Source organism: Neophocaena asiaeorientalis, unplaced genomic scaffold, assembly GCF_003031525.2.
Source record: "Neophocaena asiaeorientalis asiaeorientalis breed wild unplaced genomic scaffold, Neophocaena_asiaeorientalis_V1.1 scaffold293, whole genome shotgun sequence".
NCBI lineage: Eukaryota > Metazoa > Chordata > Mammalia > Artiodactyla > Phocoenidae > Neophocaena > Neophocaena asiaeorientalis.
Window position 1 is genome coordinate 4,163,285 of NW_020173920.1, and position 18,137 is coordinate 4,181,421.

The window sequence follows — 18,137 nt, forward strand, 5'->3', positions numbered from 1 at the left end:
TCACATTCACATTTTTATTACATTTCTGAATACCTGTATAAATGAGAAAAATGGCTGAATCATGTTACAAGCCACAAATCTCAAATATTAACTTGAAAACATTTAAATACTGAGGAACTTGGCTTCGATGTGCAAAAGAAAATACACACACACACACACACTTAAGAGGTTAAATATAGTACCGTGTTCCCCCACCTGACTAACCATATTCCAAAATGTTGTTGATGTTACTGAATTTTTACTGACATATAATTCTATTTCAAGCCACTATATTAATCCCACTGTGAAAAAAAAATGCCTGGAAAACATGGAATTCTGTCTTATAAGAAAATACTAAACAGCTATGAAGCAAGACTGGGTTGAAATTTTCACCGTTTTAAAGATCTCTAATATTTCTGCTTTATGGCATTGGGTGGCCTTTCTCAATACATAAGTTCTCAAATACATCTTAAAAAAGAACTGTTATTAGTAGGTCAAGCTATACGTGGCAAATTATAAAAGATTTATTCCAGAAAAACACCAGAATGTTTTAGGAAAGTAACCAGTGATAGCATATATGAAGTACATCATATCCCATTATGCCACAGAAAACAAACAATGCCAACATACCCCAGTTTTTCGACTTCTGTTTTGGAACATGCTTGCCCTTCTATTTTTTAATTAGCTTATGGCACTTACTTTATTTTCTAATTTATACAAAGAAAAACAGTAAATCAAGACCTTTTGTTTTTTAAAAAATCACCCAAAGATTCAAAAAAGTTTTATAACTGTACAACTTAATAAAATATACTTTAATCTTAATTTCATCAAGCCCTTTGCCAATTCATATATTCAAAAGCAGTATTATAAAATAGAAAAGGAGAATGGAAATGCTTTAAGGAAAAATCAATTTTGATATTAATAATTTCTTAGCTGTCCTAGTTTAATGATTTTCTTTGAAACACTAGATAAATTAATATTCTCATAAAATTAATATTCAAATAAACTCTGATTCATCCAAATTAATCTTATTCATAACAATTTTCTCAATTTTTAGCGATAATTTGTCTCTAATACATAAAGTACTCATTTATAACACAAATGAAGATAAAGTCACTTCTCACAAGATAAATATTAATTTAACAGAATTAAGTTTCCTCTATTGGCACTTGATGCTTGAGGATTATGAGAGGTCGACACAACAGAGCACTGAATTTTGAAATTAGCTGAGAATCATCCAGAATTTCCTCTAGTAAACATAATATTAGCCATAAATGAAGATGAAAGAAAAAAGTAATGACATAATTCTAGAACACTTCTAGTCACAAATGAATAGGTCTTATTTAGGTTTATGGAAAGCGTTTAACTACATACAACTCATAGGGAAAAATGGCCATATTTGAAAACAGCCACAAGGATTAAAGTAGAACACAAGATGGTAATAAACAGAGTCACAGAACATACTAAAGAGGTATGTATGGTCAGTCCCACTGGAACCTGTAGATTCGCATTCTTATATACCTAGGGAGAGAGATGGATAGAGAAGTTAAAGACATTTAAGATCAATGTCCTAAGGTGAAACCACTGCTTCTTTGATTTTTAATTTTAACTTTTTCTTTTTTCTTTTAAATATCTTTCAGCCATTGCTATACTACATATAACATTATTATTTGAATGATTCTTTTAAATTCAACATTTCAGTTAATTTAACAGAATCAGACTCAATTCCCATAATAATTCTTAAATTCTCATTAGCTTTGACTTTTTCTGCTTTTTACATAGAGTTGAGTATATTGTTAAAAAATACTAGCTATATCCTAATGTCACCTCTGTAATCAATATAAACATTTACTTCCTCTTACTATGTTTCATATTAGAAAACAGAATAATCTAGAAGTTAAAGCCCTAAAGGAAAAACATTAAAACAACAATAAAACTAAAGGATCCATTCTTTCCTGTTTTGCTGTTTCTCTCCTCAAACAGCTTTTAAAAGTTTGTTAGGACTTCCCTGGTGGCTCAGTGATTAAGAATCCACCTGCCAATGCAGCGGACACAGGTTCTATCCCTGGTGCGAGAAGATCCCACGTGTTGCAGAGCAACTAAGCCTGTGTGCCACAACTACAGAGCCTGCACTCTAGAGCCCACACACCACGACTACTGAAGCCAAGCACTGCAACTACTGAAGTCCACGTGCTCTAGGGCCCATGTGCTGCAACTACCGAAGCCCACACATCTACAGCCTTGCTCCGCAACAAAAGAAGACACGGCAATGAGAAGCCTGTGCACCGAAACGAAGAGTAGTCCCTGCTCGCCGCAACTAGAGAAAGCCCACGTGCAGCAACGAAGACCCAATGCAGCCAAAAAAATTTTTTTTAAGTTTGTTATTCACAAATTACACAATTGAATGTGTCCTTTACTGTATTTAAAACATCCAAGTAGTTGCAATACTGACTAGCAATACAAAAATTCTCCTATGTTCAACTTGGTTTCTATTTTCTATTTGGTTTTGAAGATAAAGGGTTCAATTAGAAACTCTGGTAAGTTTTATGGTTTAAAAATAGGTTTGGGGCTTCCCTGCTGGCGCAGTGGTTGGGAGTCCGCCTGCCGGTGCAGGGGACGTGGGTTCGTGCCCCGGTCCGGGAAGATCCCACATGCCGCGAAGTGGCTGGGTCCGTGAGCCGTGGCCGCTGAGCCTGCGCGTCCGGAGCCTGTGCTCCGCAATGGGAGAGGCCACAACAGTGAGAGGCCCGCGTACCGCAAAAAAAATAAAAAGGTTTTTAAAAACATTAAAATTTAGGTAACTTGGGAATTCTTTTATTTTTGGTTTCTTTTTATAAATGCATGGATTACACTTTCACATGCAAAAAAAAAGTTACCAACACAGTCTGTAGCAAAGTGCCATCTAAAAGTATCTTTCAAATAATGGCATTTTAAAACAAGCCTTAGTACAGATCACCATGTTAGTAATGGTCACCTATTTTTCTGGTATATATAAACAAGAAATGTAACAAAGAAAAAAATCAAAGTACTTAATTATGACCTCCTATTTCAAGTTACATGGTCTTAAAGAGAACTGAATTCAAAATGTTTTAATAGAGTGATTTTTTATTGTGTAGCAATGCACACCACCAATTTTTTAAACCAATACATCATAAATAGTATAAATACTAATCATACTCTTCATTCACATAAGAAAATCAAATGTAATTCTCCAGATGTATTTTAGAGTTTGAAAAAAATCCAGGTACTCTATGGCAATAGAAATCTCAAAAGCAAATTTATGTTGCATAACATATTAGCACAATCATACATCTTTCCAACTGTCTGTTCAAAGAAGGTTCTCCAATACAAAATAACAGGCTTTGCAGTAGGGCTTCACTGTCAGTAGTGGTTTTCTGAGTTAGCTGGTAAACATACTTCTAAGCAACTACAAGGAAAACACTTCAAATCCAAATACCCACACATATGAACAAATCTGCTTTATGTTTATCTGATTGACAGTTATGTTGTCTGCTAGTTTAAATTTTTTAATTTTTTTTATTTTTGTTGCAAACTCATTTGACTCCTTGTAAAAATAAATTGTAAAAATAATGACACAGATTGTGGCATTCAACCAAAGAAAACAGGCCTTAAAGAGAATTAGGAACAAAGAGAAATTCAGATACTACAAGCATCAGTTAAAAGGCAGCTCTTAAAAGAGTAACAAAAGAACAGAAAAAAAGAGGGAAAGAAAAGAGATATATTGTACAAAGACTTACCACTCTGAAGAGAGGAAAGTAGACTATGTTAGCTCAAGCGGGTAAGTAGAAAACTACAGACTCCTTAGACAAAGCCAGTGTTAATGAAGTACTAATACTTACCTAATTTAATAACTGAAAACAAGTTGGGAGGCTAAAAATGGCCTGAAACAGCCTAGATTTAGATTTATAATAACAATATAACTGTCTAGAACTACTTAACCACAGTTGAAATGATACAACTTTAGAGTTTTACTTTCCTTTTTTCACTTGTTCTGTGTAATATAATAAAGTCAACTAATTCATTTTGTTGCTCAAAAATTAATAAAAAGTTCTAAATAAAGTGAAGTTTTATTGATTAAAATCAGATGGACACACCACTGTTTTTCTTTACCATTCCACACTTTTAAAAAGCCCATCAGCTATACTTAAGCTCTGGATCAATGAGGCATTGGGACTAACTCTAAATCCCCACCCCCAAATTAAATGATTCTATGACTGTTGCTATTAGTAACATAGAAACAACATTAAAAACAAACAAAAAACAGCTTTCTATGATAGAATATAAAATGCTAATCTCTTAAACGTGGCAGAAACATTATAGAAAGAGTTTTATATGAGGCCGCATGACCTAAAACAACATAAAATATTAACTTACTGATTTATATTTCATATTGTTCCACTGGCAGTTATCCTTACTGTTCAAAGCACAAGGAGCTGTCACTTCTGACTGAGCCCAGCATTTCAAAATTGGAAACTCTGAGAAAAAGTGGTAGAACACCATATCAGAAAACTGATCTGGACTAGAGGCTAGGCCAGTCTTTCATGTTGGGATATGAGTATTCAAATATTTTAATACACAATGTACATGATTTGGACCCAACTATCATGTGCTGTTCTATTTTAATAGCCTGTTCTAAGTGGATGGCTAGGAAATTATAAAATTACAAAGACTGCATAGAAGTTGAGCATGACTTCTTAACAAATCCCACTACACCAGGGGCCATTTTTTTTAAAACTTTTTTTGAAGTATAACATATCTCAGAAGAATGAACAGATCCTAAACCTACAACTTGATAAATTTCCATAGAGAAAACACACTCATGTAAAGAACTCTCAGACCAAAAAAATGAACAATTCCAGAACCCCAGGTGCTCTCTTGGGAGGGAGCACTTTTCCAAAGTTTATTTAGGGTAGGTAAAATGTACCATGAGAAGAAACAGAAAACTAGGTTGGATAAACAAAGCTAACACAGTTGAATACTTTTTAAGTTTTCTCATCATGAAATATATGATGACAGCAAATGTATAATTAAAAACTTTCTATCTGCCAATCTTTAGTAACAGTGCTACTGACTTCTGTTTGGAGACACAAAGAACCAAAATCTGAAAGGGGCTTCTTAAAGTCTTGATTGTAGGAAGACTGAAAATGATGAGAGCATAGTTTTTTAATTTACTAAAATCCACACATAGGGACTTCCCTGGTGGTGCAGTGGTTAAGAATCCACCTGCCAAAGCAGGGGACACAGGTTCGAGCCCTGGCCCAGGAAGATCCCACATGCCGCGGAGCAACTAAGCCCACACACCACAACTACTGAGCCTGAACTCTAGAGCCCGTGAGCCACAACTACTGAAGCCCTCGTGCCTAGAGCCCGTGCTCTGCAACAAAGAGAAGCCACCGCAATGAGAAGCTCACGCGCTGCAATGAAGAGTAGCCCTTGCTCGCCACAACTAGAGAAAGCCCGCATGCAGCAACAAAGACCCAACACAGCCAAAAAAAAAAAAATCCACACATAAAAACAGAAAGAACAATCACACACAAAACCAATAACTCATAGACAACTTTTACAACAAAACTAGGTGATAAAGTATCCCCCTTAAACACCAAAATACATGTGAGTGGACACAAAGCACTAACAGCTACAAATCCTGCAGTATCAGTATGAAGAAACAGAAAGCAGCAAAGGAGTAATAAGGATCAATGGCTGAATAAAGAAGCAACCAGACATTATATGCCCTCTCATAAAAGATCACATCACCACTTATAGTCTGGCCAAAAGAATCAAACCTGAATCTGATCACACCTCTCGAGCCAGCTGCCAATTTCCAAGTAATAAAGAAGTCAGATGAACTAATGAGTAGAATCACCCAAACCCCAACAGTGATAGGGTCTCAAATGACCCCGGTTCTTCAACAGATAAGTTTTTTTTAAAGGGGATAGAGGAGAAATCTGTAAATTAAGAGACTTAATGGAAATAACATTTCTTTAAAATGGCAAGACTAAGCTACAGTGTCTAAGAACGCCCACTTGAGTGATAAAAGTATAAAAAAACATAAGGAAGTGATTAAAAGTCAGGAGAGTGTGTTACTCTTACAGGAAAGGAGATTGGGACAGAACATCCGGGGCTGCTGCTCGGGCAGCTGGCAAAGTTCTGTTTCTTGACCTGGGTGGTAGTTACCTGGGTATCTGCCTTCTAATAAGTCACTAAACTATATATTTGTGAAGTTTTTCTATATCTGTGCTTTATTTTACAATCAAAAAGTTTAAAAGAAAGAAAAAAGAAACATGATTTTGTTATCACCGTCCTTGACTTCAGACTTACCATTATACCTTTAATTTTATTTTCAACTCTCCAAAAAGACTTGCAATCCTTACCTTGGTCACAATACATCAATAAATCTGGGTTATTGAGCACAATAAAGGTTTCTCCATCTTTACTATGTGGCCGATGATAGCGATAATGCACAGGCAAAAAAGCTTGGAAACAATCAATGCACTGTGAATCCTGTCTGGCATAAATGAGAACTTCAGACTCCTTGGACAAATAGTTGGGAGCCTCTATATTAAAATTTTCTGAAACCATCACTGCCTGTCAAAAAGAAAACAAATATTAGTCCAGAAGAAATGAATGAGGAAGATTAAAAAATAAATAAAACCAGAAGATTGTTATATAGATGAGCAAAAATGTCAAAACACCCCCCTTATAAACAATTTCCATTCCCCTTCCATCCTCAATTTTAAGTAGAAAACACAAGATATGATGTGTGTTTAATAACATTTACTAAAAGTAAACTGAGGAAATTATACTCTGCGGTGTGAAATTTCCCCATAATAAAAATTTCTATGTAATTTCCTTATCAACCTTTGTTTAGGTAACTACACAGGTACCAAGAAAAGAAATTTCATGAATAAATATAGCATTATTCAAAAAGTATGAAAACTATGACAAAAACAGTTAACCCAGTATTGGGTTAAAATGACTGGTGTCATTCTGCTAATTTCCTGTTCTTCACAGAAGTAAGATGATAGTAAGATAGAGCACTGTGGTCAGGAAGTCTAAGCAAAGGTCAGCACTCTTTCCATACTGGGCATAAAAAGTTAATGGAAAAAATGGTAAATGATTCTTTTAAAAAATAATATGGTAAAAAACATTTTAAAATAAGTATTCTACACCAAAAGTAAAACTGCACATGTGGCAGAAATTAGCCCTAACTTACAAACGTATCCATATACACATACATACATATTTATGTATGAAACCACACATATATACATATGCACACACATACACATGTATATCAACATTATATACATAATCTGTGTTCGTGTGTGTGTGTATGCATACACACCCGCAAGTTTTCTCTAGATTCTTTATGGAAAGAGAAAAAAATAGCGTTAACTTCTACCCACCACAGCGAGCATTCTAATTCTTCTATTTGACAGTGATACCAAGTGCTATATTTTCACATGTTGTTTCTTCTCTGTTCATCACAGGAGTAACAGAACTTATTGGTAAAGGTCAAGGAATTATATAATCTTGAGCCATAAGGAACCTAGAGGTAATCAAGTTAAACCACTGTTCCAATGAGAGTATTTATCAAGTATCCAGCCACTATTTTAATGCTTTCAATGACTGGAAGGGAGTTCATTACTTTGAGCCATCTCACTTTATGTACTGTTAAAATTATTCCTTTTTTATTAGTAGAAACTTGATGCTCTGACCCATAATAATTCACCAATTGTCGATGCTTACAATATCTGCAATAAATATGTCCTCTGTTTTACTAAGGGTCCCTTATGCATCAGAAGGCAACCACACTGCCCCCACTAAGTTTTCTCCTCCCCAAAGAAATATGCAGTTTTCTTGGTTTCTCATGACATGGTGTCTAAACCATGCATCATATCAGCTGCCTTTCAAAATACTCAGAGGAAATAGTAGCAACACTACCTTCTTTAGCAAAAATTGCATTAGCTTTTTTTTTTTTCAGTTTCTAGGTGTAAAAATTGCATTAGCTTTTTAGCAGCCTCATTTCAGTGTGACACATATCTATATACTATCTCTCTCTATTTTTTTAATTAATAGATTTCATTTTTTAGAGCAGTTTTAGGTTTACAGAAAAACTGAGCAGAAAATAACAGCATTCCCACATACTCCCCACAGCTCCCACACACACTCAGAGTTTTTTCTATTATTAACAACAGTTTGGTACATTTGTTACAACTGATGAACATTATTATTAACTAAAGTCCATAGTTTAAGTTAGGGTTCACTCTTTACATTGTATATTCTATGGATTTTTCACAAATGTAAAGTGACATGTATTCATCATTACAGTATCATACAGAATAGTTTCACAGACCCTGTGCTCTGCCTATTCATCCCTATATTTTTCATTTGAACTTTTTGCACAAAACTTTAAATAACTCCCATCCTATTTTATCGAGTAATTGATGTTTTACTAATTAAATGCAGGGCTTTATATCTCTCTCTATTAAATTTATCTTTCTGGCTACAGTCCATTTTTTCTAGGCTATTGAGATTTAATTGAAATCCCAATCTGTCAACCAGCATTAATCAACTAAGAACCAGCAGAAGCTAGTCCACAAACAACAGTCTGAGGTCCTGGAGCCGACTCAGGAGTTTAGGCTATGAATTTCTTGACACCTAGCTACAATAGGGAAGAAGGGGAAATGTACAAATAGGTATACCAATTGAGAGGTGATCAAAATCTCAAGAGAGTTACAGGTATGTGTATCACTTTAGATTCAAAATAATAGAGAAATATTTTTGAAAATCATAACCTGACAATCAAAAGCGATCTAGACAATAGCTAGATGCTGGTAAATCTCCCAAACACGTGCCAAACCATCAGTGCAACCCCAAAAAGTCCAGTGACTCTACGCTGATCCACAAAAGTCAGAATTCATTGTTCCACTTTCACCATGATAAAACAATAGCAATAGAATGTTATCAAGAAATTAAAATTATGTATCAAAAATTAATCCTAGAGCAACATGCACTGGTTAACAGACATGGACCTATACTTTTTCAAGACAACACTCAACTACACGTGTCATAAACCACCAGAGCAAAGTTAAATGAATTAAGCTATAAAACTTTTGTACTACATCTGTAACATTCAACAGATCTTTCATAGGCTAGAGCTTTCAAAACAACCCAAAACATTCCCCAATTAAGACACAGTAATTGGTATCTCTGAATAACTTGTACAATCTAAAAATGTAAAACTTTATAAAAAATGAAATGTACAATACTTTTCTGACACAGGGATGTTAATTCTAACAGTACTTATTTTTTATATAATCCGTCTGGCTAAGGGTCTATCAGTTTTATCCCTCTTAAAGAACAAGTTTTTGGTTTCACTGGCTTTCCCTATTGTGTTTCTGTTTTCTAGTACATTAATTTCTGCTATGATCTTCACTATCTATATTCTTCTACTTTGGTTTCATGTGCTCTTCTTTTCATAGATTAAGGAGGCTTAGCTGAAAACACTGACTGAGACCTCTCTTCTTTCTAAAATAGGCATTTTAGTGCTACAAATTTCCCTCTAAACACAGCTTTAGCAGTACCCCACTAGTTCTGATATTTTGTATTTTCATTTCCATTCAGCTCAAAATTCTTCATTTCCCTTTTGATTTCTCGTTTGACCATGGATTTCTTAGAAGTATGCTAATTAGTCCCCAAATGTTTGAGGGTTTTCTAGAGATCTTTCTCTTCTTTATTTATAATTGAATTCCTTTGTAGTCAGAGAATATTCTTGGCACATATTGAATTCTTCTAAATTTATTGAGGCTTGTTTTATGGCCTAGAGTGATCTATCTTGGTAACTATTCCATGTACACCTAAAAAAAGAACGTGTATTCTATTGTTGTCAGGTGGAGTATTCCATGAATGCTAATTAGGTCAAGTTGGTTGATAGTTTTGTTCAAATCTTCCATATCCTTATCAATTTTCTGTCTACTTATTATCTCAATTATTGAGAGAAGGGTACCGAAATCTCCAACTATAACTGTGGATTCATCTATTCCACCTTACAGTTCTACCAGTTTTTCTTTGTGCATTTTGAATCTCTGTTATTAGTGGCATAAATGTTTAGGATTATTATTTCCTTCTGATTAGTTGATCCCTTTATCAAAATGACCCTCCTTAGCACTGGTGATAGTCTTGGCTCTGAAATCCCTTTGCCTAATACTAATATAGCCACTTCAGCTTTCTTTTGATCAGTGTGAGCATGTTCTATCTTTTGTTTTAAAATTTAAAGTTCATTTCTTATAGGCAACATACAGTTGGGTCTTGCTTTCTTATCCAATCTGAAAATCTCTGACTTTCAATGGAGATATTTAGACATTTACACTTAATATGCTTATTGATATGGTTAAGTTTAATTCATCTTGTTCTCTATATCTTACGTCTGTTTTTTGTTCCCTTTATCTTCTTTCTCTGCCTTCTTTCCGGGTAACTGAATGTTTTTTATAGTTTCATTTAATCCGCTTTGCTGGCATATTAACTACAACTCTATTTTGTCATTTTTGTGGTTACTTTAGGGTTTACAGTAAACATCTTTAATGTAGCAGAAGTCTACCTTCAAGTGACATTAAACTGCCTTACATTTAGTATAACAACCTTACAAAAGTGTATTTCATTTCTCACTTCCCAGCTTTTGTGATAGTGCTATCATACATTTTATTCTTAGACATGGTTAAGAATGGCTACACTACATTGTTATTATTTTTTGTCAATTATCTTGGAAAAATTTAAATAATAAGAGAAAAAAGTCATATTTACCCAGTAGTTATATTTCAAGTGCTAGTCTTTCCTTGGTGTGCATATAGATTTCATTTGGTATCATTTTCCTTCTGCCTGAAGGACCTCTTCTAACATTTCTTGTATTGGAGGTCTGATGGTAATGAATTCTTTCAGCCTGTACATCTGAAAAAGTCTTTATTTCACCTTCACCTTGAAAGGTATTTTCACTGGCTACAGAATTCTAAATTCACAGGGTTTCTTCAATACTTTAAAGATGATGATACTCCATTTTCTTGCTTGCATTATTTTTGACAAGAAATCTGCTGTTATTCTTATCTTTGGTACTCTGTATTTTACATGTGGTTTTTTCATCTTGATGCTTTTAAGATTTTCTCATTGTTTTAAACAATTTGATTATCATGTACCTTGGTGTAGTTTCCTTCATATTTCTTGTACTTGAGCATCATAGATATGTGGGTTTATAGTTTTCATCAAATTTGTAAATTTCTCAGCCATTATTTCTTTCTTTCTGGCTGCGTTGGGTCTTACTTGCGACACACCAGATCTTCACTGTGGCATGTAGGATCTTTCGTTATGGCACGCAGGCTCTTCATTGCAGCACGCAGGCTTCTCTCTAGTTGCGGTACATGGGTTCCAGAGTGCATGGGCTCTTTAGTTGTGGCACGCAGGCTCTAGAGCGCGTGGGCTCTATAGTTTGTGGCACACGGGCTCTCTAGTTGAGGCATGCGGGCTCACCAGTTATGGTGCACAGGCTTCGTTGTCCCGTGGCATGTGGGATCTTAGTTCCCGAATCAGGGATTGAACCTGCATCCTCTGCATTGGAAGGAGGATTCTTAACCACTGGGCCACCAGGGAAGTCCCTCAGCCATTATTTCTCCAAATATTTTTTCCATCTCCATCTCTTTCCTCTCTCCTTGTGGACTCCCATTACACCTCCCCCCCAGCTTTACTGAGATATAATTGACATACAACATTGTGTAGGTTTAAGGTGTACAACATGAAGATCTAATATATGTATATATTACAAAATGATTACCATAATAAGATTAGTTAACACATCCATCACCTCACATAATTACCTTTATGTGTGTGTGTGTGTGTGTGTGTGTGTGTGTGTGTGAGGTGAGTACTTTTAAAGTATACTCTCTTAGCAAGTTTCAAGTATACAATACCATATCGTTAACTATAGTTACCATGCTATACATTAGATTTTCAGAACTTACTCATCTTATAACTGGAAGTTTGTACTCTTTGACTACATTCACCCATTTTCCCCACATTCTCACCCCTGGTAACCAACAACCTGCTCTCTGTTTCTGAGTTCAGTTTTTCTTAGATTCCACATAAAAGTGAGATCATACAATATTTGTCTTTCTCTGACTTATTTTACCTAGCATAATGCCCTCACAGTTCATGTGTTCTGTTGCAAATGGCAGGATTTTCTTTTTTATGGCTGAATAACATTCCACTGTGTGTCTGTGTGTGTATACATATTTATGTGTATATATACATATATATACACACACACACACACATGTATATACACATTTATATATAGCTCTCGTTTTCATATCTATATCTCTCTCTCACACTTCTTTGTCTGTTTATCCATTGATGGATGCCTAGGTTGTTTCCATACCCTGGCTATTGTAAACAGTGCTGCAATGAATGCAGGGGTGCAGACATCGCTTGGAAGCAGCCCAGTTACACTTACTGTGGGGGCCACTTGAAGTTGTCTCACAACTCACTAATGCTCTACTCACTTTTTACATTTCTTTTTTTATCTCTTTTATATTTTTGGTAGTTTCTATTGCTATGATTTCAAGTTCATTAATCTTTTCTTCTGCATTGATCTGCCATTAATTTCATCCAGAATATTTTCCATCTCACACTTTGTAGTCTTAATCTTTAAAAGGTCAACTGTCCTTTCATATATCTTCCATTTCTCTACTTACCTTTTTGAACATATGGAACGCAGTTATAATAACTATTTTCTTGGCCTGTCTGTTAATTCTAATATCTGGGTCAGTTCTGCATCAGTTTTGACTGATTCATTGATCTCCTCATTACAGGTCATATTTTCCCGCATCCTTGCATCCTTGCAAACTTTTTATCAGAGTCAAGACATTTTGATCTTTTTGGGTGCTAGATATTCCTGCATTCCTATAAATATTCTTGAGCTTTGTTTCGAATGCAGTAAATTTACTTGCAACAGTTTGATTTTTGGAAGGTCTTGGTTTTGAAATTTGTTAAGCAGGACTGAAGCAATGTGCAGTCTAGGGCTTAGTATTCCCCACTACTGAGAAAAAGTTCTTCCGTTTAATCTATCCAATGCCCAGTGAATTACGAGGATTTTCCTAGTCTGGTTGGTGGGAACAGGCACTACAACTGAGCCAGTGTGCGACACTGTTACCTCTAATTTTTTCATATGGTTCTTTTCCCAGCATCAAGCAGTTTCCTCACATGCATGCATTAATTAATACTCAACTACATACTTGAGGGGAACCTCTACGGATCTCTGCAGTTTGTCTCTTTGCAGTTCTCTCCTCTCTGGTACACTGTCTAGTGAATTCTAGTGACTTTGGTCTTCCCAAATCTTACCTTTATCTCCTCAACTCAAGAAGTCCACCAGGCTCTGCTTGGGTTTACCCTCCCTGTACTACAGCCTGAAAATTCTCATGCAAAAAGCTAGGACAGCTGAAGGGCTAACCTTATTTATTTCCCATCTCTAAGATATCACTGCCTTCACTGCCTGATATTCAATTATTTTTTCCATTATTTCATATATTTTGTCTATTTCTTGGTTGTTTCAAGTGGGAAAGTAAATCTGGTCCCTGTTCTCCAACTTGGCCAAGGCAGAAGCCCTAACACATTTTGATTGAGTGAAACTTATGATTCCAAAAACACTGTATTTCCAGAACACAGGAAGAAATGGTGACTGGGGGTTAAAAAATAGGTGGAAGCTTATCATGTATACATTTTTACACCCCCTGAATTTTGAATCATGAGAATGTAATTACCTACTCAAAAACAAACTTAAGTAAATAAAACAGGTGAAGAAATTGGCCTAAACCACAGTTAGAAATAAACCGCCATCATAAATGACTCTAAGCGTATCCATTTCGTCTTTTAGAAATTCATATATAGATTATAATCCTATGAATTAAGACAGTGTTCCCCAAAAATTCTTAATAGGAATCACTTGAGCCATTGACAGATTTTGGGGTCCAATATGAACTGCTGAATTAAACGTTCCCAGGCAGACAATAACCTGCACGGGTGATTCTTATCAAAGTTAGCGAAACCCTTAACTAAGGAGTAAGATTTATTTCCCAAAAGAATGACAACTTTGCAATCAGACAATCCTGGATTCATTTTCTTGGCTTTTCCATTTGCCTATGTGATCCTGGATAAGTTATTTGGCCTCTCTGTGCCTGTTTCCTTAACTATAGAATGCAATCTTTCCAAGGTTGTTATAAGATTAATCTATGTAAAGGGTGTGGAACATAGTCTTTCTTATAATGCTTAATTTTACCTTGCTTCCTTTAAAAAAAAAAGAAGATATTTGTCATACAGATATCCAATAAATATTTGTTTTGTGTCCTCCCATACCCAAATTATACAGGTGTTGGGGTATATGTCAATTTAACAAAGTTGCTGTTGAAGCAGTATTTATTAACTATTAATCTTCTCAAACAGAAGCTTTAACAACATCAGTTTAGTTGGCTTATTACTGACAAGTACGACAGGTATCACTCACTTTATAAAGAATACTCCCGTCCTATCTTTGAAAGGTTACTTTATACACTTTAAAAAAATCAATACAAAAGTACTACAATGTTGTCTTACCTATTTTGCCTTAATCCAAATTATAGCATCCCTACAATAATTTCTCTCTCAAAAAAAATCCCTCTAACCCTTGTACCTCTGTTATGTTTCTCTCTCGTAATGAAGCCAACTCATACGGATCCACAAAAAGTCCTGTCGGGATGTACTGTTTAATTAAGAGTCGGCAGGTCTGTAAGTCTTCAATGCTCTCTCCAAATTTCACTTTTATTAACAGGTCTCTGTAAGACAAGTATGTTTAAAGTAAATATCTTCATTCATTTTTTAAATGAGCTAGTATAACGTTATATTCAAGTCAGTAGAAATACTATATTTCAAATTAGGTTTTCAAAACAAGATTATATCAAGTCAAATGAAATATTTATATCACATCAGAACCACTCATTAGATCTTTCATAAATTCATGTCATAAGCCATAATATAGTATTAGTGTGAAAACAGACAAAGATCAATGGAAAGGGATGGAGTCCAGAAACAGACACACACTTTTTAAAACAAAGGTGCCAATATAATTTGATGGGGATAAGATTGTCTTTTCAGCAAATGGTACTGAAACAACTGTGTATCTATATAGAAAAAACTGAATCTTGACCTCTACCTTATACCATCCTACAAATATTAATTTGAAATAGATTATAAACCTAAATGGATAATTGTCCTGGCATTCTGTCTGGAGGCCCATTCTGGACCAAGTGCAGGGAAGAAGATCCAAAGCACAGTGGTTTTGCTTAAGTGAGAAAACAGAGACAGAAGATAAGGGAGACTTAAATAGCTAGAAGTCACAGTGCTATGTTCCAGAAAGGAAGGAACTTCGTAGAAAGAGTTCTAGAAGTCTGAAATGGAGTCCCCTTGAGTTTTTGTTGAATACTAAAATAAGCGTGAGTAAGATGTAACTCCACAAGACTAGACAAAGAATTACAAGGGAAGTGAAAGATGAGAAATTCTGAAATTTCGCAGAGGGTGGGGAGACACTGCCAACCAAAGCGTAGAGACCAAAGGGCTCAGCAGAGATTCCCACAGAGATAGAAATAGAATGGTGGTTGCCTGGGGCAGGGGGAAGGGAAGAATAGAGAGATATTGTTAAGAGGCACAGAGTTTCAGTTTTGCAACATGAAGAGATTTATGGATGAATAGTAGTGATGGTAACACAACAATGTGAATGTCCTTAATGTCACTGAAGTGTACAATTAAAAACAGTTAAGATGGCAAATTTTATGTTACGGACATTTTACCACAATTAAAATAAATAATAATGTAAAAAATATGTGACTGGCTGTTCAGAGCAAAAGTAACAATAATATATGGTAGTGTTTATAACATAAGCAAAACATGTAAAGTTAATAAATGTATAGCAAGAATACCATAAAGGGGAGGAGAAAGAAGTGAACTATTCTGATATAAGAGTCATACATTATTCATGGTATACAATAATATTATTTGAAGGTAGACTATGATAAGTTAAAATTGTAAGCCCTAAAGCAAACAATTTTTTAAAAAGAGAGAGGTATAGTTAATAAGCCAAAAATGGAGATAAAATGGAATGATTAAAAAATATTCCATTTATTCAAAATAAGGCAGAAGAAATAAAAAAGATTAGATGGGACAAATAGAAAAAAACACAGAAAAAAAGTAGCAAGATGGATAGATTTAAACCAAACCAACCAAATCTATATTTACATTAAAAGTAAATAGTCTAATCACTCCAATTAGAATGTAGAGATTGACAGACTGGATAAAATATCAACACTTAACTATATGCTGTCTAGAAGAAACGTTAAATATAAACACAGATAAAAGTAGAAGGATGGGAAAATGTATGCAAATGTTAATAACAATAAATATGGAGTGGCTATATTAATACTTAAAAAGTGGACTTCAGAGGCTTCCCTGGTGGCACAGTGATTGAGAGTCCGCCTGCCGATGCGGGGGGCGCGGGTTCATGCCCCAGTCTGGGAGGATCCTGCGTGCCGTGGAGCGGCTGGGCCCGTGAACCGTGGCCGCTGGGCCTGCGCATCCGGAGCCTGTGCTCCTCGGCGGGAGAGGCCGCGGCAGTGAGAGGCCCCCGTACCACAAAAAAAAAAAAAAAAAGTGGACTTAAGGACAAGGAATATTGTCAGGGATAAAGAAGGACATTACACAAAAATAAAAGGGTCAATCATCAAGAAAATATGACAATCCTAAATGTACTTTATGCACCTAAAAACAGAGCTTCAAAGTATTCATGTATTTTACTTCTTAGCAAAAACTGGTTGAACTACAAGGATAAACAGACAAATCCACAATTAGAGAAAAAGATTTTGATGCCCTTCTCTCCGTAATGGATAGAACAAGTAGAGAGAAAATCAGTAAGGATACAGAAGGCATGGACAACCTTTAATTTAGTTGATCTAATTAACATTTACAGATCACACTCAGTGCATAAGAAAAACTATACGCTGGGCAATAAGTCTAGAAGTTTAAAAGAACTGAAATCATGCAGAATATGGTCTCTAACCACATGGAATTAAATTGGAAATCAATAGGAGGAGGAGACACCGCCTCCACCAAAGCCACAGCTTCAGCTTCTCTCTTGTCCTTCGGGCTATGCCTGGGATCTGCTGCCAGGTAGCTTCAGCCCCACAGCCCTGCATGTGTGGTCTCAGGTTTCTTTAGTTCCAGAAAGAGAAAAATTGACACTTTGCATCCTGGAAACTGATCTAAGAGACTGAAATTAGGGACTTCTTTCCAATTTAAACGTGGCTAATCAAGGAGCAACAAGACCCACCGGGCCAAACACTGGAAATAAAATACAGTATGCTGGTACAAACTAGTACTTCTGGGAGAGCCTGCTGTTGGCCCGTCAAACCTGGTGCTTCGTATTGTGAAGGACCACTTTCATGAATTTCAAGAGAGTACCACCTGCGCTGTTTTTTGTTTTGTTTTGTTGTTTTGTTTACCACCCTTGAGCTAAAAATGATTTTTACACTTTTAAAGGTTGTTTTAAAAAAAGGCAAAGAAAAATATTCAACAGAAGCCTTATATGACTCACAAAGCCTAAAAAATTTTACTGTTAGGACCTTTACAGAAAATGTTTGCCAACCCCTGATCTGTATGTTCCGTAATGTACTATTTTGATAATAGTTGTAGCTTGATGCTACATCTTCAAGTCAGGAAATATGAGTCCTTCACCTTTTTTTTTGAAAGTTGTTTAGGTTATTCTAGACCCTTTGCATTTTCATATAACTTTTGAAATCAACTTGTAGATTTCTTCAAAAAAGCTTCATAAAATTTTGGTTGGGATTCTGTTGAAACTCTAGATCAATTTGTACAGAACTGATATGCTGATATTAATGAATGTTCCAATGCATGAATATAGTATTTCCATTTATTTAGCTTTTATCAGTTTATCTTTTTTTTTTTTTTTTTTTTGCCGTACGCGGGCCTCTCACTGTTATGGCCTCTCCTGTTGTGGAGCACAGGCTCATTTTTAGCTCATGGGTGTACAAAATGAGCAGGATTTGGCCTAT

At 35.4% G+C, this 18,137-nt stretch overlaps 2 protein-coding genes across 2 annotated transcripts in view; both read right to left on the reverse strand.

The window, feature by feature from the left end:
• PAK2 (p21 (RAC1) activated kinase 2) overlaps nt 1-6,507 on the reverse strand; it is an 88,725-nt gene extending 82,218 nt beyond the window's left edge. Inside the window, exons 1-2 of the mRNA XM_024752111.1 lie at nt 6,372-6,507; nt 1,444-1,500 (exon numbers count right to left, since the gene is read on the reverse strand). The gene's annotated coding sequence lies outside the window, so the exon portion shown is untranslated. The remainder of the gene's footprint in view (nt 1-1,443; nt 1,501-6,371) is intronic.
• The window catches only part of PIGX (phosphatidylinositol glycan anchor biosynthesis class X), a 26,624-nt gene continuing 8,487 nt past the window's right edge, over nt 1-18,137 (reverse strand). Inside the window, exons 4-7 of the mRNA XM_024752106.1 lie at nt 14,711-14,852; nt 6,372-6,585; nt 4,375-4,475; nt 1-1,500 (exon numbers count right to left, since the gene is read on the reverse strand). Coding sequence (XP_024607874.1) covers nt 1,357-1,500; nt 4,375-4,475; nt 6,372-6,585; nt 14,711-14,852 — 601 coding nt within the window. The 3' untranslated portion in view covers nt 1-1,356. The remainder of the gene's footprint in view (nt 1,501-4,374; nt 4,476-6,371; nt 6,586-14,710; nt 14,853-18,137) is intronic.